General features: G+C 45.9%; 2 protein-coding genes and 1 pseudogene across 6 annotated transcripts; 2 read left to right on the forward strand and 1 right to left on the reverse strand.

The window, feature by feature from the left end:
• Positions 1–1,503, forward strand: part of LOC132484442 (interferon regulatory factor 6-like) — a 97,254-nt pseudogene extending 95,751 nt beyond the window's left edge.
• A 4,153-nt stretch (positions 1,504–5,656) lies between these two features.
• On the forward strand, positions 5,657–11,961 carry LOC132484447 (UPF0739 protein C1orf74 homolog). 4 transcript variants are annotated; one of them, XR_009531202.1, is made up of 3 exons: positions 5,658–5,851; positions 6,554–10,864; positions 10,991–11,961. XR_009531202.1 is itself a non-coding variant. In XM_060090969.1 (2 exons), the coding sequence occupies exon 2, from the start codon at positions 6,649–6,651 to the stop codon at positions 7,426–7,428; it is 780 nt and encodes a 259-aa protein (XP_059946952.1). In that variant the 5' UTR covers positions 5,657–5,855; positions 6,554–6,648; the 3' UTR covers positions 7,429–11,961. The 4 variants fall into 4 exon arrangements, 3 of the variants coding, with proteins under 3 accessions (XP_059946952.1, XP_059946951.1, XP_059946953.1); XM_060090969.1 differs by having other exon boundaries at positions 5,657–5,855; positions 6,554–11,961; XM_060090968.1 differs by having other exon boundaries at positions 6,554–11,961.
• Positions 7,955–26,153, reverse strand: LOC132484446 (TRAF3-interacting JNK-activating modulator-like). 2 transcript variants are annotated; one of them, XM_060090967.1, is made up of 15 exons: positions 25,887–26,153; positions 24,045–24,192; positions 23,849–23,912; positions 23,554–23,578; positions 23,262–23,291; positions 23,073–23,168; positions 17,516–17,587; positions 15,106–15,246; positions 14,846–14,983; positions 12,911–13,046; positions 12,318–12,380; positions 10,754–10,813; positions 9,571–9,704; positions 8,704–8,817; positions 7,955–8,118 (listed from the first exon to the last, which is right to left on the reverse strand). In XM_060090967.1, the coding sequence occupies exons 1-15, from the start codon at positions 26,151–26,153 to the stop codon at positions 8,002–8,004; spliced, it is 1,605 nt and encodes a 534-aa protein (XP_059946950.1). In that variant the 3' UTR covers positions 7,955–8,001. The 2 variants fall into 2 exon arrangements, with proteins under 2 accessions (XP_059946950.1, XP_059946949.1); XM_060090966.1 differs by having other exon boundaries at positions 25,827–26,153.

Below are 26,153 nucleotides of genomic sequence, written 5' to 3' on the forward strand. Positions count from 1 at the left end.
AGTAGGTGTGGAATGACCCAGTACCCCAAACTCCATGCTCTTCCGTGTTCTGCAGATCTCATTGCCCACCAGAAAGGACAGATAGAGAAACAGCCACCATTTGAGATCTACTTATGCTTTGGGGAAGAATGGCCAGATGGGAAACCTCAGGAAAGGAAACTCATCTTGGTTCAGGTGAGGAGATAATAATGTGTCAGCAACTCTTTGCCTTTTTATTAATGCTTTAGCCCCTAGGTCTGGACTTGAGCCCTGAGTGAGGATCCATCAGCCTCTGCGGGTTTTAATCCCATCAGATGTAGCAACTTGAGCTTTGTACATTGTACAGTAGGACCAGGCTGGAGAAAACAGTGTCCTCAAAGCAAGTGACTGATTCAGGGGAGACCTTATTCTCTTACTGACTAATATTAGAGTCTTGCTGAAACCTAATAGGATATGACTCTTTCTAGCTCTTTTGGAAAAACCTTTTGAGGTACTTTTAAGAACGTGTTCTTATTCTGGAAAGTGGCAGCAAGACCACTTGGGTTTGGCTGTGGATTTGTGCATCAAGACAGGCAGTAGATGAAATTTGGATAAAAGTCTTGCTAAATAAGCAGTTATTTATTTAGGCATGTGATGTGATGCTACTTCTAGGTTCTTTACCTTCATTTGAACCAAATTCTAAAGTGAACCTTGGCAGGATGGTCCAGAGAGATGAAGGCATAGTCTGTATCTAGACATTAAAGTGGTGGGCTTCCCCACAGCCTCACTGGTCCTGCCTTCAATCTTGGGCCCCTGCTGCTGTTTAAAAATACCCTTTCCTCAGTGGATAGCTGTGTGCTCTGTGTCCTGAACAGGTCATTCCGGTGGTGGCTCGGATGATCTATGAGATGTTTTCTGGTGATTTCACACGATCCTTTGACAGTGGCAGTGTCCGCCTGCAGATCTCAACGCCAGACATCAAGGATAACATTGTTGCTCAGCTGAAGCAGCTGTACCGCATCCTGCAAACCCAGGAAAGCTGGCAGCCTATGCAGCCCACCCCCAGCATGCAACTGTCCCCTACCCTGCCAGCCCAGTAATCATGAATGCCGTCTTCCTTCTCTTTTTTACAATATTGTACATATGATTTTTAAAATTAGATTTAACCAGCTTTTAAACCTTTCTTCTTTCTAACAATATTAGTACTCTCTGACTCTCCAGATGTGCCTTTTAAAGTTGATTTAATTTATGGAAAAATCACCCTTCATACTTTCCCTTTCTTTTTTAAACCTCCCCATGGTAGTGTAATGTAGTAGAAGGAGATTTGGCCTGGGAGTTTGGACACCAGGGTTCTAGCTGCAGCTTTGCTTCCAGTGGTGTGACCTTGAACCAAGTCGTTTAGCCTCTGGGCTTCAGATTCATTACTATAAAATGAAGGAGCTGAAATGATGCCTGAAATAATGCCAGTTTTAAAACTCTGACTCAGTGACTTCATTCTACTTGTACAAGGCAAAACTGCCTGGAACAGAACATTTCTGCCTTGTTCTTGCACCATTTTTTTTTTTTTTTTTTTTTTTTTTTTGCTTTCATTAAAGTTCCCTCAAGCACTGATTTGTCCAGGATTGATCTCCGTTTGACCTGTTCTGCTAGTATAGTAAGCTGGCTCCCTGATGGGGGAAGAGGGAGGGAGGGGCACCGGCTGGTTGCTTGGGAACCAAGCTAGATATCTAAATAGAAATAGGTGCCAAAGTCTGAAAGTCACCAAGCCTGTGGAGTAAAAACTCACAAATTGAGCTTCTAAAGGGAAGCTGTTGATGTAGAAGGCTTAGGGATTCTGTAGAAGAATTGGCTGTCAGGTTTTCAACTTATCACCACTGAAATATGGGCATACCTCGGAGATATTGCAGGGCTATTCCCAAACCACTGCAATAAAGTGAATATTGCAATAAAGCAAGTCACACAAATTTTTTGGTTTCCCAGTACGTATAAAAGTTATGTTTACATTATACTGTAGTCTGTTAAGTGTGCAATAGCATTATGTCTAAAAGTACAAATGTGCATACCTTAATTAAAAATACTTGGGGACTTCCCTCGTGGTGCAGTGGTTAAGAATCTGCCTGCCAATGCAGGGGACATGGGTTCGAGCCCTGGTCTGGGAAGATCCCACATGCCGCGGAGCAACTAAGCCTGTGTGCCACACTACTGAGGCTGCGCCCTAGAGCCCGCGAGCCACAACTACTGAGCCCGCATGCCACAACTACTGAAGCCCGCATGCCTAGAGCCTGCGCTCCACAACAAGAGAAGCCACCGCAATGAGAAGCCTGTGCACTGCAATGAAGAGTAGCCCCCGCTCGCTGCAACTAGAGAAAGCCCGCGCACAGCAACGAAGACCAAACGCAGCCAAAAGTAAATAATAAATTAATTAATTAAAAAAAAGATACTTGATTGCTAAAAAATGGTAACCATCATCTGAGCCTTCAGCAAGTCATAATCTTTTTGCAATAGTTACATCAAAGATCACTGATCACAGATCACCATAACAAACATAACAATAAAAAAGTTTTAAGTATTGTGAGAACTACCAAAGCATCACACACAGACATGAAGTGAAAAAATGCTGTTGGAAAAATGGCGCCAATAGGCTTGCTTGACGCAGGGTTGCCACAAATCTTCAATTTGTAAAAAACACAGTATCTGCAAAGTGCAATAAAGCAAAACACAATAAAATGAGGTATGTCTGTACCACTGTATGTGTGTGGTAGACGACAGTATATAACTCAGTGATAGCCTTTGGAGAGGACAGAGCTCTCTTGTTCTTTTTTCCCTTCCTTGAGGAAGACCTGAGAGTGAGCTGGGCATCCAGGACCAACTCCTGTGACCACAGAGGAGACAGGGACAGTTCCTCCTTGTATGGAGATGTTTACAGTCTTCCTGTCATTTGGATATTTTGTGGATGGGAAAAGGGGGGTGTTAAATGTGTAAAGGTCGAGGTGAAGAAGGGCCGAGCAGTGCTTTTCTGGAAATGGCTCACCTAGCACAAACCTGCTTGTCTCCCTTCCTGGTGGAGGTAGCTGGGTGTGAACAGTTAAGGTGAAGAGTGTAGATTAAGGTGTAGAACATTGCAGCTATGGCTGCCACAAACCGGTCGGATCTATTAACGTTCGCTCTGTCCCTGACCCGTTGACTCTCTTTTGTTTTTGTTTGTTTTGTTTTTTAGGATGAAATTATACATAATTTAAACTCCAGGACCTAAATGGAAAACAAGATGCTTATCCCTGGTTGCAGGTTCCAACCCTCCTGAATACTGATACCTATGTGTGCCATGCCATATTAAGAAAGTCCATGTCTGGTCTGCTACCCTTAAAGCAAGCCACCTCCTACTTGCTACTGTAGTTGAGCTAGCTGTAAAGTTGTGCTAGCTTTATTTCAAAAGCCCCTCAATCACAAGTGGCAATGGGACTTATTTATTTAGAAAGCTTAAGCTGTGGTTTTAGGGTCTCTAAGGGACCTAGTAGTATCTGCTGTTACTAAAGCATGACCAAGAGAAATCTGGGTGTTCTCTCTAAGGGACCTAGTAGAATCTGCTGTTACTAAAGCATGACCAAGAGAAATCTGGGTGCTCAGGGGCTCAGCTGTGAGCAGAAGTTGGGCTTCTAGAGACCAAGAAACATGCAAGGTATAGGAACTTTATATTTTGGGGGCATTGTGTTGAGTGGGTGAAGTGAGGGATTTGGTCTTGATGTCTGGCTGCCTCTGTCTGTATCTGCATAGCTCAAAGTTAAAAAGAATCCACAGAAAATACATTGGGAGGGCAACTGCTGGATCTGGGCTGGTCTCTTCCCCTTATTCTGTGAGACGCTAACAGCCAGGCTGTACACCTGGGTGGGGGCCCAGAAAATGTGAGCTGGCAAAGGGTATAGAGAACGGTGTTCTTAAGTGCCAAGAAGGGTTGAACATTTAGTATGTGATTGTAATGAAAAGCTGATGAATATGTTAGAGGAATGGATGAGTGGTTTTATGTGGTCTTAACCCAGTAGTGTAGTTTCTTCCTTGTTCTTTATCCTTCTCAGAACACTGGGAGAGCGCATGCAGGGCTCTCCACTGATCTCCCTCCGTGCTCCGTCTCTGGTCCTGATGCCAGGTGTCCTTTCTTGGAGACTCAGTCTGCTATCTCCTTTGGTGGCTACACCACTCATTCCCTTGGTGTTTTCTACTTCCTTGCCTTCACCTTGCTTAAGACTGGGAAGGGAGTTAGGTGGTGTCCCCAGCTTTTCATTTTCTTCACTGTCCACCCCACTAAACTAGATTAGCTGTAGGTGTAAATTGGGAGGGCAAATGTTGGATCTGGACTGGTCCCTTGCCCACATAATTAGGTCCCTGGCTATATGTTCCCATAGCACCCTATAGTTCCTCTTTCAGAATAATCAATTCCCTTGTAATTGCTCAGTTTGTGTCCTGCATGACTACAGACTTGCTGGAGGTAGGGACTGTTTGTCTTGGACTTTGCTGTCAGCCCTTAGCACAAGGTCTGGTACATAGTATGTTCTCAAATATTTATTGTTAGAATAAATGCATTAACTCAATACGTCCTTCATTTCAGAAACTGATTGCTAACTACCATGGGAAAATAAAGTAAATATGGGGATGGAAAAAATTCTAAAATTAGTTTCTGCTCTGCTTCTGACTCCCTCTGAGCTAAGAACGTTAGTGTGGGAGCCCCTACAAGCTGGACCTCCTTCCAGGCTGGCCCCACCTTTACTCTACAGTGGTCTCTTTTCACAGTCTGAAGATGCCACCAAGGTACAGCCAGGAGTGAAACTTCCAGTGTAGGTGACTGCAGTTCCCTTAGCCTCTGCCCTGCTGCCCATGTATCAATAAATTTGGGCTATCTCTTCAGATACGAATTTTCTCAAGAAATTCTTTCCCTTCGTGGTATGGGTCATATCACTGGTAGTTAGCCTTTCAGTGAACTAACTTTTTCTTCCTAATGACCTGATTGAAAAGCTTCTGCACCTCTGCCTCTCATTTCTCATGTGAAGTCAGCAAACTGAATTCCTCAGTTTGAGCTCCAAGAAGGTGGGGTTTTTGTCTGTTTTCTACGCTGTAATACTTCCAGCGCCCAGAAGCATACCTAGCACACATTTGTTCGGCGTGAATGCTCATGCACTTCACACCCTGCTTAGCTATGACAAACTTTGGCCAGGACACCTGTCCACCCACTTCTCGGAATTCAGCCTCTCAGGATTTAGGTAGGTCAAAGTAAGAAACAAACAAAAAAAACTTTCCAGCACCCACAGGTGAGGGTATTATGCAAAACACGTCGCTTGTCTTGAGATAAGTTTCGTTTGGAGGGGAAAGTACATTTCTCCAGAGACAAATCAAAGCGTGTTTTTACGTCGAGTGCCCTGCTTCTGCCTTCCGGGTCAAACGGGACACCGGACTTAACACAGAAGGAGGGCAAGCGGCGGAGCCGAGGGAGGGCGGCGGCGGGCTACTAGCTTCACCCGCCTCTTTCCTTCCACTCCCGCCTCTTTCCATTCCTAAGCAGCCGGGTGCGGCCCGCATCTGCGTAGGAATGGAAAGGGGCCGGAAGGGGCCGGGCCGCAGGCGCCCAGACCTCCGGCACTCAGCCGGGCTGCCCTGCGGGTAGTTCTAACGCGAGGCGCGCGAGCGGACTGGGTGACGTCAAGGAAGGCGGCGGGACGGGGGACGTGTTGGGCATGCGCAATAGATCGACTTCTCCGACCCTGGCCCCGCCGGCATGAAAGGACCTGCCCACGCGGTGGGATTTCCAGTTGTGTGGCAGAGGGCGGGCGCCTAGCGGCTTTCTTGGCAGCGGGCAGGAAAGTGGCAGGAGTTGCTGAGCCTGAACGTGCAGCGGAAGTAGAAGAACGTATGTATGTGTGAGAGAGACCTCTGCCTCATTTAACAAATTACGATACTATGCTCAGGAAACGGTGTAGGGGTGGAGGTGAGCCCATCGTCCGAGGGTCCGTGGATGTCTACTAGTAGGGGAAGGCGGGACCAGCAGAAGTTAAAATACAACCCTCTTGCAATTCTACCCGATTTCATTTATTTACTCTTCTGTCTCAGGGTGAGATGGTTGGTAGTCCACATTCTAGTGTATATTAGTTTAATCAGATTGCTCTTCTTCCAACTATTGGCGGGAAGAGAAGGGGGAGTTGGCCGTGAAAACGGTGCATTTGGAACCTAGAACTCTATCTCGGAGGGCAGTTTTAGGTGAAATGCTCAGGATTTTGCCAAAAACTCCTCTGCTTCCTTTCTGCCCCAAACTCCTTAACGTTTGAATCAGAGAAAATAAATTAAAACAGGCAAAATTCAGCCCGAGAGAATATAAATCTAGCCGTAGGCTAGAAAGACACATGAATTGGGGACTAATGGAGGCCAAGTCAACCAAAAAAATCAGATAGCATCGGTGACCCCATCTTGTCTGGGCTGGGTTAGCATTCCAAAGCAGAGGGAGGGGGAAATGGCCTCTGGAAGATGCTGTAAGACTTAAGGGAAAGTTGTTGGCAGGTTTCCTGGTATGTCACTAGCTGGTGTTAATAATCCCCTGCTACTGCTTTGTTTTTAGGCCCTTCTTCAAGTGTCTGGAGCTCAGAGATGCAGCCCAGGGGAGGGAAATGTGACTAGTTGAGGAGGCCATGCTTACTGTTGCTGCCAGATCCCATGTCAGCACCAAGTCCTCAGCTGCTGGTGGCAGCGGCTCAGCAGACCCTGGGCATAGGAAAGAGACGAGCTGTCTGCCTTCATCTAGCCGGAGAGGTGCTGGCTGTGGCCAGGGGACTGAAGCCAGCTCTGCTCTATGATTGCAACTGTGCAGGGGCAGCAGAGCTCCAGAGCTATCTGGAGGAGCTGCAGGGCCTGGGCTTCCCGACCCAGGGACTTCACATCCTTGAGATTGGAGAAAACAGCCTGATTGTCCTTCCTGAGCATGTGTGTCGGCACTTGGAGCAGGTGCTGCTTGGTACCACAGTCTTTGTGGATGTTTCCAGCTCTCAGCTTCACCCTTCCATCTGCTCCCTGGACCAGCTTCAGGACTTAAAGGCCCTCGTGGCTGAGATCATCACACATTTGCAGGGGCCACGGAGGAACCGATCCCTGGCAGTCTCCTGCAGCAGGCTCTGTTCCTCAGACTGGAATCTCTGTACTGTGTTTGGGATCCTCCTGGGCTATCCTGTCCCCTATACTTTTCACATGAACCAGGGAGATGACAACTGCTTAGCCCAGACTCCACTACGGGTGTTCACTGCCCGGATCTCATGGCTACGTGGTCAACCACCAGTCTTGCTCTATTCCTTTAGTGTCCCAGAGAGCTTGTTCCCATCCTTGAGGAACATTCTAAACACTTGGGAGAAGGACCTTAGAACTCGATGTAGGACTCAGAATGACTTCGCTGACCTCAGCGTCTCCTCTGAGATAGTCACACTGCCGGCTGTGGCCCTCTGACTTTAACTCTTTTCCTGTGTAGAAGGAGCTCGGTAAATGATCAGCTCTAGGTCAGAGATGGCAAATAGGAATCATCTCAAGTGCCAGTTCCAAGCATCTCGACACTAGGGAAGAATGCTGTAATAAATTGGCCATTTTTATGCTGAACTGGACTAGGGAGAGTAGACCAGGATGCTTTAGGAATAAACAGAGTTCTTTGGAACAGAGGCCATCAGGTGAAGTTTATTTATTTTATTTTTTATTTTTTTTGCAGTACGCGGGCCTCTCACCATTGTGGCCTCGCCCATTGCGGAGCACAGGCTCCGGACGCACAGGCTCAGCGGCCATGGCTCACGGGCCCATCCGCTCCGCGGCATGTGGGATCTTCCCGGACCGGGGCACGAACCCGCGTCCCCTGCATCGGTAGGAGGACTCTCAACCACTGCGCCACCAGGGAAGCCCCCCAGTTTATTTGGTTTTTTTTTACAGCAGGTTAAAAAAAAACTAGGGTCAGAAATCTCAGTTGAGTTGGAAAAACCCACACATTAAAGTACCCAGACCTGAGTTTTTTACTGAATTTCTTGCCTCTGATTTTCACCCAAGGCAGCTGTCACCAGTTCTCCAGAACTTCAGGAGGTCCCTATTGGCCAGGAACACTGCCACTGCTATAGCCATCAGTGCCATCAGCATCAGGAACTTCGGCCACATTGCCTTTGTGAGCAGGGGCGGGAGAGAAGAGAAAGAGGCCATGGGTTGGTCAGAGAAGATGCAGGCAAAAAGAATCTTCCTTCTTCCCATTCTAGCCCAGTGGAAAACCTTGGGTTGGTGGCAGACAAAAAGCTTTTTATATCTGTCTCTCTCACTTTGCCACCTCCCTCGGGATAAAACCACTTTCCAACGGTCGCTGGCCCAGCGAACCACAGCCAGCGGGGGCCAGGTACTTAAATACTGATATGAATAATCAAAAGTGGAAAATAACTCAGCAAAATTGTCCTCTGTTTATATTCCTTTTCTCGTCACGCTGTCCTTGCCACTATGCCCATAATAGACTAAAAGAACACCGTTTCAGTAAGTTTTTCCCTTCAGGCTCAGGCGTTCCATGAAAATTAGGCTTGGAGGCATGAGCCAGTGTTTCTTTACATGGTTGCTATACTCTCAGTACAGTATAAACCAAGCTGAACGGGGCCGGCTGGTCAGATGTTGGCAGGGGCTGAACAATTTTATGGGCAAGATTTGGCTAAAGGAGGAATCGTCCCACGGTCACCTAGGGCTGTCTGGGAGGATAGACCCTCTAACTCTGGAAGGCAGCTGCTGGCTCTGGTTCAGCTCTTCTCGACAATGCTGCAGCTTACGCAGGCAGGAGAGATACTCATCACTGAGGTTGTCTAATTCTGAATGCAGTTCTCTGCACTGTGTTGGGGGGATGGAGGGGGGGGGCGGGAGAACACCACCAAGGTCATCAAGACACTTCCGTCAGGGACAGAGCCCAGGTAGGGGAGAGGGCCCTGTGTAAGTGACCCTGTCATTCATTTGGAATTTTTACCTCCATCCTCCCCAGCTTTTCTCAGAGCTTTCAGTTTGCCTTCTGACTGTCTCACCTACTTTGTTTGTAATGTGTTCATTTAAATGATTGATCATAATGCATATTATTATATATTATACATGTGTGACAGTTGTATGTGCCAGTGCTTTGTAAACGGAGACACAAAAATGAAGTTCCTATAGCACACACAACCTGGAAGTGATCTTAGTGCAAGTCTCTTTGCTGGGGACTAGTTGCATGTGAACACTTCTGGAGCTACGTATTTCTGTGAGTATACAGATAGGAAGAGTTTTGTTATTTAAAAGACACTGTATAAAGTTTTAAGATACTCAATGTAGGACAAAGTTTGAGGAGTTAATGTGTTTGTTAAATGTGTTTGAGTTTAGCTTGACTTTCTGAAAAGTAACTCTTTAGTAAAACCTTGAATAAGGGCTGGTATAAATAAGAGAAAAGATTGACAAGTTAACCCGAAAGCAAAGATGTTTTATTCAGGCCTAAATGAATACCTGCAGGCATCCAATCACAACTTAAGCTCTGAAATGCCTGTTGTCTGGCTGCCTCCCAGCAGTTTCCCTATCACTGTAGGATGAGCCCCTTACTATCTGAGGTCACCATCTCACCTCCTTTTCCTTGGCCAGGGGCTGCAAGGTTTTCTTTTGGAGCTGGTCTCTGAAATTCCAGTCCTTCTTCCCTGGACCCTCAGGCTCCACTTCGTTATGGGAGGGCTTTGGACTCCACCCAGGCAAAGCTTGATCTGAAAAATCAGCCAGATTCACAGTGATAGTGAGGCCCATACCTCTGAGGAATGGCCCCTACACACTGAGAGAACCCCTAGGCGGGAGGGAATAAGGAAGGGCCTGTCCCTGGCCAGACTGTGTGGATTGCAATTCTCTGACCTTTAAAGAACATCCACTGGGACCCTGCCCAGACTGGACAGAGAGCGGGAATTTGAGCCCCTTGAGGGCAAGGTTGGCATTTTACTTTTCTCTGTATCTCTAGTCCCGTCTAACGCCAGATTCTTTTAGAAAATACTTATTAATTTAGTTTCTTTGGTTGCATGTTACATCTTTTAGGCTGGGAGGTTTGCTGGATGCTTCAGTATAACTCCATTTTCCTTCTGTCCTTGTTCAAAATGGTGAGATGAGAATGCCACCTGACAGTCTACATCTTGGTGAAGAGAGCCCTGGACTGGGAGTCAGAAATTCTGGATTGTTGTCGTAGCTGTGTCCTTAGTTTGTATGACCACAGACCTTCAATTACCTTCATTTTCTTATCCATCCTATGTGGGCATAATAATTCTTTCTTTATATTTTACCCAGTGATTGTGATGACAAAACAGAGGGCCATGTGCAGTGGATAAATGAGGAGCTTTTGCCCCTCCAGATGTATGATGAATTCTCGGGAAGCTCGGGCAGCAGACTTGAGGGCTCAGAGTGAGGTTGACTGTTGCATGTGACGTGGTTTCTACTTGGGGAGCTGGATGTGGTTTGGAAAGTTAAGGGTAAAAATTAACATAAAACCCTGAGTTCAAAATCAATTTATTGAAATATTCAATACAGACATATGTTTTCAGAGGGAGTAGAAATCCTTTTCACAGTTTATATACCTCTCAGGAGAGGAGGCTAACTAAAGTATTCTCAGAGCCAGTGACGAGTCCTTAAAATGGTTGGTCCTCTAGCTCCCTGACCTAACAGACTTCCAGAACTGGGTGGGACTCCAAGAGGTCATGTAGTCCATCCCTCTGTCTCTAGGCGGACAAGGAAAGGGCAGTATCTTAGAATTTGTGGAAATAAATTTGCTGACCTTTCTTTGTTAAGAGTTTCTCCTGTTCTTGAAGCTGTAAGGATTGATTCTGAAGCAGACCTGTTGGAAAACACAAGGAACTTTTCTGTGCTAGCATATTTACTGCGAAGAGTATCCTTTCAGAACTTTGCTTAGAACCTTAATGATTGTGTTCCCATCTGTAGTTGGTTGAATTGTGTCTCCCCCCGCTGCCCCCCACAAATTCATATGTCAAAGCCCTAACTCCCAGTACTTCAGAATGTGACCCTATTTGGAGACAGGTTCTTTGCAGAGGTAATCAAGTTAAAATAGGACATTAGAATGGGCCCTAACCTAATATGACTGACGTCCTTATAAGAAGGGGAAATTTGGACACAGATGTGGATGGATGGAAGACGTGTGAAGAGATGGACAAGACAGCCATCTCCAAAACAAGGAAAGCGGTCTAGAACAGATCCTTCCCCCAGAGCCCTCAGAAGGAACCAACCCTGCCTGATGCCTTGATTTTGGACTTCCAGCCTCTAGCACTATGAGAATGTAAATGTCTGTTCTTTAAGTCACCCAGTTTGTGGTGCTGTGTTATGAACACACCCTCCTTATGTCTTTTCCTACAATGTACATTTAAGTCTCTGCTTAAATGGTACCCTAGAAGAAAGACTTCCCCAGATGACCCTGTGTAAAATAGCAACTATTTTCTCTTTAACCTGCTTTATTTTTTTCTCTGTAGCCGTTGTTAATACCTGACACATATTTGTTCCTAGAAACTCCGTAGTCCACTGCAGTGTTTCCTTAGAATGTAAGCTTTGTTAGGGAAGAAACCATGCCAGCTCTGTTCATTACTGTATCCCCAGTGTGTGTCTAGGGTGCCTGGCACTTGGTAGGGGCTCAATAAATATGTATTGAAGAAATAAAGGCATGATTTTGAAGTGACTTGCCCATTCAGCTCCCACTGTGTAGGAGCCCGGCTTCTGCTGGTGTTCTTTTTCCCTTACCCCTGTGGCTGTCTTGCTGTTTTCATATTCATTACTGTTTGCATGAAACTTCCCTGTCAGGGTGTCAGAGGTTAAGGTGTTGGGCAACCAGCAGAGCTATTAATTGAATCAGGTTCTCCGGCTTTTCAGAAATTGCCTGCTTTTCTTCTGAGACGTCCCTTTTCTTCTTTGGCCTCAACGTGTAATTTTGAAGTGGACTGAGGCATAGGTAGTGTGAGCTTATTTTCTGAACCATTCCTAGTGACAGAGGTCTATGTGACATATGTACATAATAAATTAGAATAAATAAAATAAGAACTACCTTATAAAACTCGACACGTTTTGAAATCTGCAGTTCTGGGGGAAATGCAGGTGGTTGTCAGAGAACATGGTGGAGAAAAGTAGAAATAAAAAAACCCAGAGGCTAATGTGGAACTTGTGAAGAGCTGTAAATCACCTCACTGCACAAGAAGAGAGTCTGAAAATGCAGAGGTAGAGGCTATGCCAAGGACCGGGCTCCCCATCCCTTCTTTGGGTGCCTTTCGTGGGGCAGGAGCCCCAAGGACACCAAAAAGCCACCTGTGCTACTTTCAGAATCTGGAAAAGGGACTTACTCTGCAACTGCTGTACTTTGGTCACCAGGGCAAGTTTCTCCTCCTCTGACCTCTTTAGTTGATCTGAAAATGAAATAATGCAAACCAAAACAGAAGAACCTAAGACTTAATGAGCTCACCCCTGAGGCTGGAAATTAGTAACAGATGCTGTCTTGCCCATGGCCTCTGACCAGTGTCAAGTGGAAGTTGCTCTTTCTTCTGCTTGTCCCAGTTTGGAAGAGGTGAACCAGAACCCGACTACCTGGGATTTCATCTGCATCAACAGTGGGCTGAATTAAGGGTTATATGTGCACATAATTTGGTTCTCTCTCAGCTGACAGAGGCTGTGACTGGGAAACCTTCACTATGCCTTGTGTTTCAACTGACCTTTCCCTTTAAATTAGGAATGCGGCCTTGACACGTGACTGCTGTGTTCTGGCTTAGAGGGATGGGCTGGATCCTTTGTCTTGGATGATTAAAACAGCCTGGACTTTTTCTCAAAGTCAAATGAAATCGCCAAGTCAACCAAAGGAACAAGTGAAAGACTGAAGCATTTGCACCCAGCTTCCTTTCTCTGGGCTCCTTCAGCCAGAGGCCTCCAAGGAGAAGGGTACCTTGTAGGTGCTGGGTATCCGAGCTGCACAGGTCTCTGTCCCCCTGCAGGTGTTCAGTCTTGGCCTGCAGCTCCTGGCACTCATTCTCCAGAAGCCATAGGGCCTGGTTCATCTGTAAGTCTCTACTGTCTGCTCCCTGGAAGGAGGAGGAGGGGTGGACACAAGCAGGTCAGTGCTAGGGTGAAGGTGGGGGGCAGATGCCAAGGAAGAGGAAAACTGTAGAAAATTGTGGAATTTTAGAGCTGGAAGGAGCCTTAGGGAAATGGAAAAATAGGAAAAGTTTTAAAATTCTTCGCTTTGCTCTATTCCTCATGCTTATAGCAAACAGTGCATTAGATTTTTGATGTTCACAAGGTATACATTTGGGTAAATGCCCAAATTAAGGAATACTGAATCATCACTTTTCTAGATGTCTTCACTTTGTCTTTACTTCTCATTCTCACGCTATCTGGGGTGGGGGGGGGCGGGTGGGGGGAGGCGGCGGGTGGGATCATTTTTCACAACGAATTAAGGTTAAAAAGAAAAGGGCCTTCAGGAGAGTTGCCTTGTAGGTGATTCGAGGAAGAGAACAGTGGGTGAGATGTGGCTGCGGTACAGCGCCCAGCAAGGTTCCCTCCTGTGATAAGACGACTCACTTGCTGTTTCTTATCAAATGGGCTTTTTTTTTAAAAAAAAAAAAAAAAAAAAGAATTTTAACGTCCTTTGAGAAATTCTTTGCCTTTTAAAATAAAAAATTAAAGAACAATATAAGAATAACTTGTACATAAGAATATGAAAAGTGAGAAGCAAAAAAAGCGAGAAGCAAATAAATTCTAAGGTTTCTGTTTTGTAATAGATTTGAAAGGAAATCTATAGATGAATCTTAAATGTTTTTAACCCCCATTCCTCTGTCTGATCTGTTCTTCCTTTTCCTACATTTGGCACATTAATTCTTCATAAACAAATATGATGTCAATGAGTACAAAGTGCTCGAGGTAATAAGGGAATTACAAATGTCTTTTTAATGACTTTGAACTAGAGTTGCACTCTTCTTCATTGCTAATAATAGGATATTGTATATAAAACTCAAACACATTGATATCTGGACCACCATCCCCCCAACAAATTCTTTACAATCACTCAAAATGTTCCCCTTTCTCCCTGCTCACCTTAGAGCCACACAAGGTTTAGGTTGTTAAAAAACATAACAAATCAAACAAAAACAACTTTCACACTTAATTGATCTTATTTCTAGAACTGGCACACACTAGGATTCTCAGATCCCAGCTTCAGTAAAAGTATAAAGAGACACTTTTGAGGTGGGTCCTCGAAATTCCAAACCAAGTAAGTAAAATCTGCGAAAAACAATAGCTAATATTTATTGAGAGCTTATATGTGCGAGGCATTGTGCTAAGTGCTTTGCATGGATTTCCTCACCTAATCCTCACAACAATCCTATGATAGAGGTACCATTATTATCCTCATTTTACCGATGTGGAAACTGAGGCTTAGGAGGTTAGTGAACTTCTCCAAGGTAAACACGGATTGGAAATGATGGAACCCTTGAGAATGCCAAGGGTCTACTGTAATGGCTTAAAAAACACATTGGCAAGATGTGTTAGTTGATACTCAAACTGTAAGTAAACTGGTGACATTTATTCTGCCCCAGTAGTGGGCATTTCTGAACTGGATGCCCTGCTGGGATGGGGTGCAGAGAGTGGGTTGGGGTATGACAGTAGGCTGATGACTATTCCAGCCCAGCTCTTTGCATTTGGATGATGTCATTTCAATGAACACTTAGGTCATTTGCATGAGCAGTGCAGATATCCTTGCTAAACTCAAAATTAACTTTGGGGCCCCCTGCCCAGCGGCAGCTTCTCTCATCACTGCTGTCAACACCTCCCTCCCCTAAACGCTGCCTTCCCTCCCCACCTCCCTACCCCCAGGGCCTGGTACCTGCAGTTTGGACTGAAGCACATGGAGCTGGCTCTCCAGCTCCCTGTTCTGGGTCCCCAGGGTCCTGCAGTCCTCCTTCAGAGCCTTGTACTGGCTCTTCCACTCTTCACACTTCTGCTCGGCCAGAGCCAGGGACCGCTGAGGGAGATCAGAGGAGAAGGTGGTGCCTTGGGGGTTCCAGGGAGTTGTGCAGCTGGCTCCCTTGCCACCCAGACTGCCCCAGGGTTCCCAGCCCCAAGGATTATGGAGCATCCCCACACCTGTGTGCTCTGCAGTTGCTGTTCTGCACACATTTTCTCCTCCAGCACTTTCTGCAGTGTCTCCTTGGCCTTCTGCTCATAGCTGTTTTTCTGGTCTTCCATCTCTAATAGCAACTTATTTAATCCCCAAGAAGTGTATTTCTGTAAATTTGAGGCAATTCAACAAATACACATTGATCTACTGTGTGCTAAAGCCTGAGCAGGGATACAGAAATGAAAAGAAATTGATCCTTGCCCACAGGGCAGAGATGTCAGTAATCTGGTGGACCTTCTTCCAGGCTGGAGGCCGGCAGGGAAAGTCCCTCAGGTGATGTGAGAGGTGAGTGGGGATAAAAAACTGCCCTGGGCATGCCGGGCATTCTCCCCTAGGCCTTCCACAGGCCTTTGAAATCCGACATTTCCAAAGGGAAATCATCTTTCTAAACCTGCTCCTATCTCAGTGGCCAGCATCACCACCCACCCAGTCTCCCAAACCCTAAACCAGGGAATCATCCTTGATTTCTCTCTCACCTTCTTCAAGGAATCAGTTCATCATCAAGCTTTGTCAAGTCAACGTCTCTAACAGCTCATGACCTGTATCCTCTATCCCTACTGCCTCCTCCGTAGTTCAGACCCTCGTAACACTATTATATGGATTATATAGAGACTATGTATTATCTTCATGCCTTGCCTCCCTTCAAACCCTTTTCAGTCCTGCAGCTAGAGGGTTCTTTCTAAAACTTAAATCTGATCCCATCACAACCTGCTTAAATCTCTCAGTGGTTCTCAGTGTTCTAAGAATCAGGTCCAAACTCCTTGGCATGGTTCCTACTTACAAGCCCAGACTTTCATCTCATGCTGCCTCCACGCAAGCTGAACTGCTTGTAGGTCCCCTAAGCACTGTGCTTTTGAGCCTCTGCCTTTGCCCATAAAGCTTCTTCTGCTTAGAGTATCGTGACCCACACTTTTCACCTGCTTAACTTCTACCCATGTTCAAGATTCAGCCCTAGAATCATAAATTCTGATAAACTTGGCCAACCATACCTACTCCCCGACTCTTTATGGATTAGGCAGTTTTACTGGTGTTCACATAGTATCTATATTTCTAATCTATTGACTCATCTGTCTCCTTTAAGGGATTGTAAACTCCTTTGAGGCAGGGAGCATTTTTAAAAAAATAAAATTATTTTTGTAGGCTTGGGGATCTGAACAATATTCAGTAAAGTCAAGTTTTAAAAATTAATACATTTGTATTTTTAGAATTTCTCCTGGCTTCAAGGTCAAAAAGAAAAAGACACAAGAGCAGCTTTGCAAACTCACTGGGGGTCTTGCCTTTCCAGTGCTTTTCATTTTTATGCCCTGTGATTTTGGGGAAAGCAGGAGCCTTTTACTATCGATTCTGGGTTACCCAACTGGGTAAGAGATAGTCTAGATAATGCAAATTTAGAGTTCAATATCAAATCATTTCCATTTAGCTTTGGAGTCATCTGAAAATTTGGATTTAAATGTTGAGTGGGTCTTATGTTCTTGGAATTGTCATTAGAAACCAGATACAGGAGTTACTGGTTGAGATCATAATGGTTATGTCCAGGTTATTGGACTTAACCATGCTGGTCACTGACCAGCTTTATCCCCCATTCAAAATGAGTAGACTGGCATTCTGGATTATATGTCAGTCTCTTATGAGCTTGGCTGGCATTACTGAAAAAATAAAAGTTGTGGATCCGCAAACCCATAGACTATATAGACTATGTTCCCCTGCAGAATTCTAACTACATGGCCACCTTATCTTCCTAACATCAAGTGGGAGCAGTCTGGCCGGTCCATCACGTTCTCTTGACTTATCTCTCCGCCTGTCAGAAATCTATCACTTCTCGAGTGTGAAAACTGACTTTTTTCTATCTCATATAATCCAAGATCAGGCCAATCAAGAGATTACCGGAGCCGGATAACAATGCCACAGAAAGCCAGGAGTCACAGTCTTTTACTTTCTCCCAGGGATTGCTGCTAGATAAAAGTTGCCCATGGGATGAAAATCGTTTCGCGAGACTTCATTGTAATATCCAACTCATCTGTTCAAATATTAGGGCCTGTGAAGTTCTATCCAGGTGAGCTTAATCTTTAGCAACGGCCTCTCCCTACGTTTCCAGGTATTCTCAAGGTTCCCCCGGAGCTGGCAAAGTGCTTAGTGCTGGGCTTCCTTTCCTAGGGTGCAAAGTGAAGGACACCAGGAGAAAGGGAGAGGGGGATGCAGATAGTGTTTTGGTGAATTGGAGACCAAAGTGAAAATGGTAAAGGCCAGAACTGGGTGAGTAGGGGTGGGTGCATTAATCTCTAGCAGGTGATGTTTCTAGAGAGTAAGCTTGAGGTTCAAGCATTCTCTCCCTTAATTCTAGATTCCTGGGCTAGAAGTGTCCTCCAGAATGCTTACCTGGGTACAGGTGTACAGCTGGTTTTCCAAAGATCTCAGTTTGCCCTTCAATTTGTCTTCATTAAGCTGGCCCTGGAGCAAATGGGATGAGTTAGCCAGAATACAGCTTGGGCTAGAATATAGCATGCAAAGAGTTTTGTTCCGTATTCCCAGCCTACTGCTTAGAATAAACAGTGTATGTGGATTTGAGCTCTTTCAGGAGGTAGGGAGGGGGAGAGATGATGGATGTTTGGAAAGAAAAGGATGTTTTCCTCTTTCTCTGTAATAGGAGAAGGAAGAATCAGACTGGCCCCCAAAGTCTTCTGTGTACCTTGGGGTTTTGTATCAAATGGCTCAGGGTATCATAGCAAGGGCCCATTTGAAGGAAAGCTTCTAAGCTCTCCTTTTCTTCTTCTTCTTCTTCTTTTTTTTTTTTTTTTGCGGTATGCGGGCCTCTCACCGTTGTGGCCTCTCCCGTTGTGGAGCCCAGGCTCCGGACGCACAGGCTCAGCGGCCACGGCTCACGGGCCTAGCCGCTCCGTGGAATGTGGGAACCTCCCGGACCGGGGCACGAACCCGCATCCCCTGCATCGGCAGGCGGACTCTCAACCACTGCGCCACCAGGGAAGCCCCAGCCTCTGTTTTGAGGTCTGTCTCCCTCACTGAGTTTCAGGGCACCTGGGAGAGGCAGGAAGTGGTATCTCACAGCTCCTGTTTTGACCTTGTTTGGCTAATTCTTCTAACCCTGGGAGCCAGGAGGCGCCTCCACCCTTTTTCCTTCCAGTATTCCTCAGCGGGGCCTTGCAAAAGCAAAAGCCTTTGCCAAAAATAATTTTTCAAAGTGCCTCCTGCTATTAATGTCTTTCACAATGTCTGGTGTGAGAGCCGAGAGTCAGGATTTGGCATCTACAATAACCACAGGGCTTTGGGACAGATAGAACAGATGGACAAAGACTTCCACTGTTCTGGGCTCTGGAGTAACTGGGAAAAGTTACTCCCCTGCATGGCCTGTTCATTATTAATCCACAAGTCCTGAAATCAGCTCCCTCCACCTGTACCGCAGCTCCGGGTTCAGAGAGTCTGACTCTGTGTATTTTCCTTTGCCTAAACTCTTAATTTGCAGGATGCAATCAAACCCACTAAGTTTGACAGTTTTTCTTGCCGTAGTTTCAGAAGAAAACAGACAAGCCCAAGGCAATATTCTTACAATTCCCCCAGTCTTCTACCCTTTCTGGGTAGCTCCCTTCTCCTTCCTTAGTATGGTTTTTATCCAGTGTCTGCCTCTTCCAACTGGTTTTGTGCTTTAGCCACACCCCAGATTACTTTTCCATTCACATTATAATAGAAGACAATTCAGGCTAGCCCCTTCAGTGGAGACGAAGGGCCGCCCAAGTCTGGGGCTTGAAAACATCTGTGATCCACAGCTCTGCCTGCCCAGACTCCCCAAGGCAGGCAGGAAAGTTGCAGCCAAGTTGTTGCAAATGGGGCATGTGGTTTCCTGGTCTGAGCCCCAGCTCTCCCTACGTGAAGCCCAGTGGTACAGTATGGGGAAAGAAGCACCTTTTACAGGCCATTGTGGACCTTTTTTCGCAGTTGCATCCCAGGAACCCAGGGTTCAGAGAGCATAGTGCCCCTGCTTGTAAAAGGGAGCAAGGTGGAGGCCATACCCACCCGGTGCCGGTCTGAGGGCTTCAGCTCCTGCTTCTGCTTGGCTTGTCTCTGATCTGCTCTCCAGAAACACCACCGCCTCACCACAGAAGCACCAGCCCACTTCTGATCTCTCTGCTCTACTAGAGGTTGCTTAGGGCCTACAGCCAATCCCCCACTGCGCTGTCATCTTAAGATCTCATTTCCACTTTGCAGAACTTAAAACCCACGTGTGCCCTGCTCTGGGTTTGTATTGCCCCATACTGAGGGCTCACTTTCTCTACTGCCGGAATTGTTTCTGCTCTGAAGCTTGGACCCAGCTCAGGAGTCTCTGCTGTGCCCCAGGGCCTGTCACATCCAAAAGGCCCAAAGTCAGCTTGAAGGTGGAGGCAACAGAGGGAGCTGATCTCTGGTGTTCTGATAGAGTTTGTCGTGAGCTTCTCTGCATGTGAAGTTGGAGATTCAAATTAAGGAGGCCAAATGGAAAAAAAATAAAGGCCTGAACTTGGCTGAATATCGGAGTCTCTGTTCTGGCCACATTCTTTCACTTACTTTCCCCAAGTACTGCAGTCAGGGACTGTCCTTCCATTGAAGTTGAGCTTTCCAAGGGAGGGGTAGGGGGTTGAATTTTCTTGCTTTGGGGGAAGCAAGAGCTGTTAACTGAAAAATTGAGACTATTTTTCTTAAAAACAGGAAGCTGAGGGGTTGGTGGGGAGGAAGAAGACAAAAAGGGCTCATATTAGCGGGAGGGGGGGCGGGGGGAGAAGGGAGGGAGAAAACCACAGCTGGAGGAACTCCTGCCCCCCGCAGGAGCATGGAGCGAAACTGCCCTCAGAGTCTACCTTGGAAATGTCTCTTAATAAATCCTCCCCATTCCCACCACGCTGGCTGTAATTCAAGTTCTGATTGTGTCTTACCTGCGGTATTGCAAGAGCTTTCACCACCCCTACACCCACTCGGAGCCAGGGTCCTCACTGTTGTCAGAGAACCTTTTATAAGGTTTATAAAACACAGATCTGATCAATTGCTTTCAATTCAGTTCTACAGCTATCTTTTTCGTTTCATTTCACTTATTTATTTATTTCTTGGCCACGCCGCACGGCACGTGGGATCTTACTTCCCTGACTAGGGATCGAATCCGCACCCCTAGCATTGAAAGCGTGGAGTCTTAACCACTGGACCACCAAGGAAGTCCCACCACAGCTATCTTAGTACACGTGCTGCCAAGCGAGTGCAACTCCACGGCTACTGGACAAGTTCCTTCTCAGGATGGGCCGGACACTGCTAAGTGTAGGGCTTTAAACCTGAGGAAAACGTGGTCCCACTGCTCCCCTGATTATTGACTGTGGCAGTGTTTCTTAAACTGGGGTGGCATGCATTCTCATTTTATATATATATATATATATATATATATATATATATATATATATATGTGTGTGTGTGTGTGTGTGTGTGTGTGTGTATGTATATATATATATATATATATATATATATATGTATGTATATATATATACTTTTTCCTTTAAGAGGGAATCTATAACTATTTAAGTTTCAGATACTCTATTCAACAGAAAATGTTTAAGCACCATAATTCTAGAGACCTATCTGAGGCCCTTTCGGTCTTATCTTTGGAGCTACTCTGACACAGTCCCTTCATTTCCATCACACTCTGCTATACCCTATGCTTTGTTACAACTAGGCCTGTAATCATTCTGATTCCTTTACTGTAAGCACCCTTTTCCTTCTTCTTTCCCTTCATCATTCCTGCTTCTGTACTGGTAAACTCCTATTCAATCCTTCCAGACCCCGCTAAAGTGGTCCCTTTCCTTTCGAGTCTACCCTATACCACCTCAGGCAGAAGAATTGCTCCCTTCTCTTTTCTCTGTGTCACTTTGTAGAAAGTGCTGTTGCAGCTTTAGCACATTGCAGTAGAGTTATTTATGACCTGTCTCTCTCTTCCTGGCTGCTATTGGAACTCCTAAAGACAAAGGACCCTACCTCTGTCCCTGGAGCACCCAAGCCAGCACATAGTTGGAACTTATCAGATGTCTGTTGAATAAACGAGTGAGACAACTCAGTTTAGTTCAGCACCGGAAACCACCTGGCATGCACAGCTGTGTGTCTCAGGCTCCTACTCGGCTATGAAAACAACTTCCTTAACCAGCAGGAGCCCTGAACATAAACACCTAAATCCGGATACAGTGACCGACATGAAGAGGGAGGGCTGAGCCTAGGAGTCTCTTTGACATCACTGCAAACTTCTTAGTTTTGTCCCACGTCCTCCCATCCCATCTCTCTGTCTAAGCACAGCCATCTACGTGGTAAGGTCAGATGTTCACGGAGGCTGGGAGGTTGGGTGTTCTCTCTGTGCACCCGGGGCTTTCTGCTCCAGTGGCATCAAACTGCTTATGCTCCCTGAACATTAAAGTCTAGGGGTTTCGATGTGGGGTCCAAGGACCCCTGGGAATCCAGGATCTGCAAGGTCTTCCCTTTTCCAACTACATTTCTGTGTGAGGCTGGATTTTCCTCATATGCTTCAACCAAAACAATGTATTAACAACAGACTGAATGCAGACGCAAATATGAGAATCTAGCTGTCTTCCATTCAGACATTAAAAATATTTGCCAGCTTGGTGCTTTGCGACCACCTAGAGGAGTGGGATAAGGAGGGAGGGAGGAAAGCGCAAGAGGGAGGGGATATGGGGATATATGTATGCATATAGCTGATTCACTTTGTTATACAGCAGAAAATAATACAACACTGTAATCATACTCCAATAAAGATGTTAAAAAAACTCAAAAAACAAAACCAAACAAAAACTTGAAAAAGCATAAAACAATGCCACTCCTCTCACTCTTTTTAAAAAAAATACTTATTTTTCACAAAAATATATAATTTAGGTTCACATGTAATCTATTTACTATTGTTATTTTAAAATTAATACATATTTTAAGATTCCTGTTTTCATTTCAAAGTGGTAAGTATAAAAAGTTCTTTGGATTTTAATGATTTTTTTTAAAGAGTATAAGGGGGTCCTGAGATTAAAAAGCTGGACACCCACTGCATTAGCCTATATCATGCCTCTGGTTCTTTGCCTATGCTGTATCCCCTGCCCAGAATATAGTTCCTGTTTCCACATTTGCCTGGAAAATACTAATATAACTATAAATATTTCCCTGGTTCTCCCCTTCTGTGGAGTCATTCATTCCTCCTTGTATTCTACTATATCCTGAAAACATTTATTTCTCACATCTCTGTGTTGTTTAGGCATCTGTCTCCCTGACAAAACTGCAAGCTCTCTAGCATCAGGAACCCTGTCTAATTAACCTCATTTCCAGGGCTCAGTGTAGAGACCATGACTTATGAATATTTGTTGAATGAATGGACTAAAATCAGGAGGTCTGAATTTTAGTTCCAGTTCTGCCTCTGACTAGCAGTGTGACTGTGGACTAGTCACCTGACCTCCCTGACACTCAGTTTCCTCATTGGCAAAATGAGAAAATTAGCTAATCTCCAAGGTCCCTTCCCGCTTTGACATTCACGTCTGGGCTGACTAGTAGGTGTAGGATGACTTGGAATAAATATTGGTGTGAATCCCATATGAAAATAGTTGCATTTATCACAGTCAGTAATATTAACTGAATTGGGACCGTCCTTTCTTCCTTCCAACAAATTAAAGAATGGAAACTCTTGCCTCTTTTGGTTCTGGGTCTTCCATGGGTGTGTCCTCAGCTGACCACCCTGGATTGAGCCAAGCTTCCCCATATATTTACTGTGACATGTTTGACCTCTAGGTCTTAGCACCATCCCCCACCTTCGGCCTCTTCAGTAGCGAAAAAGCCCCTTCTCTTGCTGGGATGGTATGGAAAGAAGAATGAGATAAGCACACATAGAAGTCCATGACTTTGTTCAAGCAAAGATTTCCCTTACCTTCCAAGAGCTGTCAGAGGCCTGAATCAGGGCACACAGTAGGTCTTGGAGAATCATCATTTTCTGTTTTAGAACCAGCTCACTCTGTAGGGCCTCCTGGGGGGCAAAATGCAAGAGGGTAAGATTAAGTTGGAGGAGAAGGGAGCAGATGGATGGAGGAGCTGAGGGGAGAATTCACATGTTACTTACTTTGAGGTACTCAGAAAGCTGGATGATTTTCTAGAGAGAAAGAAAAAGGGTATTTAAGAAGATTGTAGGTTCCCTGAAATCCTAGAACATGGAACCCGAGCCAGGATTGGCTTGTGCTGAGTCAACTTTCTTCCTTGGCTCAGGGTCCTTCCAGGCCCCCAGGTCTATGCTCATCCAGGAAGAGGGTACCCCTTCATCCCAGCTGAGTTTACCGTGGAATTCCAGAATGTCAGACCTTGGAGGAGCTTAGATGCCACCTGACTCAACACCTTCACCATGGGGATTTTCTTACCGTGTCTAGAACTGCAGCTCCATAACTGGAAGAGAAGAAAAAAACAAAAAACAAAAATGACAATGGATCAAAGAAATAAGAGTGTCAGGAGGCAGAGTATTGATTCCTTCTCTGATCTCTTCTGAAGAGCCAATGGGGAAGCCGGGGGAAGGCCTTCCTTTTTCTTAATTAAGGTGGATGTGGAAATTCCTTGTGCTCCTCTCCACATTCTGGGGGAGGGTTCAGGTAAAAGCTTAGAAGAGAGGAATGGATGGGCTGTGAAGGAGTTGAGGTCAGGAACATGAAAGGTACTCACTTGGTTTGCTGACTGGCGTCATTCTTAATTGTTGGCTGTGTTTCTTCTGCCTTTGTCTGAGTGCCTGAGGGATAGGGATAGGGTGATTCAGAGCCCATGGGAGAGGCAGTGAGGGAAGTGGGGAGGGATAGGGACTCTCCACCGCCAGCGAGTGGAAATGCCTCGGCCCAGTGAGTGAGGAAGGCCCTGCTCTTACCACGGTGGTGTTTGGGTGGCTTCTTGATGAGAGAGTCCTGTGGTGGAAGGCCCCCAGCCTGGGCGGGGAGGTGGTCAGCCGGATCCCTCCAGGCGCCTGAGGCAGGATGGTGTTGGGTTGCAAAGACCTCGGAGCTGGTCCCTGACACCTGGAAAGCAAGTGGGGGATGCTGAGAGCCTCTTAGAACAGGATTCTCCAGCTGATTGCAGAAAGATGAGCCAGTGATTGTTTCGGGTCCAGAAAACCAAAGGACCCCATTCAAGCCTTCAAAGCTACAAGGTTATCCCTGCTCCTGCCCTTTCTTGTCCTGGCTGGTGGGATCGGTCCTCCTCAGTTCAGGCAAATGGGGAGCGGAGCTTGTCTCCAAATACTCTCTAGAGTCCCTGATCCCGGAAAGAGAACCGGTCTGAGGTGGGAGTGAGGGGATCTGGGATCAGGTCCTGCCTTTTCTTGGTCTCAGTCTCCTGGTTGTATAATGAGGAGCTTGGAGTAGTTGGTGTCCAAGGTGCCGTCCTATTCTAGAGGTGGTTTCCTTCCTCTTATTAACAGCTGGACTATTGTTGAGGTTTTGTGTGAAGAGAAGGTAAATTAGGCAGCTGTAGGGAGGAATGCAGCAGTAGTTGTCACAATTTTGCCTGCTATTTTTATATTTTCTTCTTACAAACTAAAAAATTTTATGTTTGTAACATAACACTAAAAGGCTAGGAAATGCCTGTGGCAGCTAATCATGCAGACTAACTCAATCTCAAGAAACCTTAAATAACTGATAGACTCAGGAAGAGTTCTTTAGGTAACTGTGTTTTCTGTTCTTTTTCTCCTTAAAATTATTTTTTCAACGAAAGCACATAGAAACCTTCTTGCCTTAGAAAGTACACAGTTGGTTTTATTTTACAGCTGGGCTCAAGGATCATTTTTCTGAACAGCACCTCCTGTTGTGGATAACATATGCACTGGTTCAGAAGGCCCAACAGAGCACCTATTCAGGGGACAGTACAATACCAGTTACTCCCAGGGAATCCGGAGGACCCATCCCTGCTGTCCACATGCTCACAACGTGGATAGGAAGACACAGATGGTTTGCTGGCTGAGCTCATTTCAACATACCCTGGGTTTTGCCAGCACTGCTCCTTCCCAGGGCAGACTAATGTGCCCTCTAAAAGTTACACGATCTTAGAGGATTTATAACCTCATAAAAACCACAGAGAGCAGAGGTGGCCTGGAGAAGCTAGGGAAGCTAGGGCTTCCTGGGCCAGATGCGGCCTTAGGTGAACGATATTGGAATTGGGATGGCCTGAGAGAAAGAGAGAAGGTGGATGATGCAGCAGCCTTACAGAAGAATAGAGATGAGAAGTGTGTGTGTGTGTGTGTGTGTGTGTGAGAGAGAGAGAGATTTGAGGGAGACGTTAAGAAGATTGGTCTGTGTCCCTGGCCTACAGTAAGCATTCATTGAATGTTGAATGACAGATGAATGAATGCTGTAGAAGATACGTCTAGATAGACTGAATTTGAACTAATACTAGGAATTAGCTATGGAATTGTTTTTAAATGATTCTTTTTTCTCCTAAAAGGCAAGTGCAAAACAAAAAAATAGCTAAACAAAAAAAACCCCCAAAAACACAACAACAAAAATATCTGTTGAGTAAGTGGCTAAGGGAGACTTTATGATGACTGAGGAAGGAGGGACCTCATTTAAATCACTTCTTAGTGACCTTGAGCCCACCCACCTGCCTTGGTGCTGCACCCCATCCCCTCCAGAGAAGTGTGTCCCTCGACATGGCCCACCTGCTGTCTGGGGGAAGAAATCCTGTTGGCCCAAGACAAGGGCTCTTTGAGGTCAGTCGCCTGGCCTGGCTCCCTGGCCTGCGGGCTCTGTGCCTTGCCTTTCTCTTCCACCTTCAGGTTCCTCTGCCTGAAAAACTGCTGTTGTCGTGCCCTCTGGAGCTGTTCCCTCTGCTGGGTTCTCAGCGCCTTCCCCACCTGGCGACAAGTGGTCACATTGGGGCGGCAGCGGCGGCTCTCACGGGTCTCCTGCCAGCGCTCGCACTTGGCCTCGTAGCTCTCAGCCCACCAGGCCAAGCCAGAGGCCGGCGTAGGGTCTGCGTTGATCAT

The sequence above is a fragment of the Mesoplodon densirostris genome, chromosome 2 (genome assembly GCF_025265405.1).
Source record: "Mesoplodon densirostris isolate mMesDen1 chromosome 2, mMesDen1 primary haplotype, whole genome shotgun sequence".
Classification (NCBI taxonomy): domain Eukaryota; kingdom Metazoa; phylum Chordata; class Mammalia; order Artiodactyla; family Ziphiidae; genus Mesoplodon; species Mesoplodon densirostris.

What these genes read in the sequence shown, in the direction of transcription:
- LOC132484447 (XM_060090969.1), top strand. Translation starts at nt 6,649, where the DNA reads ATGTCAGCACCAAGTCCTCAGCTGCTGGTGGCAGCGGCTCAGCAGACC.
- LOC132484446 (XM_060090966.1), bottom strand. Translation starts at nt 26,153, where the DNA reads ATGATCAACGCAGACCCTACGCCGGCCTCTGGCTTGGCCTGGTGGGCT. An exon ending in GCCACCCAAACACCACCGTG is followed by an intron (nt 23,913 to 24,044) that starts GTAAGAGCAGGG and finishes CCTATCCCTCAG; the next exon opens with GCACTCAGACAAAGGCAGAA. An exon ending in CCCTGGCCAAGGAAAAGGAG is followed by an intron (nt 8,818 to 9,570) that starts GTGAGATGGTGA and finishes CCCCCAACACAG; the next exon opens with TGCAGAGAACTGCATTCAGA.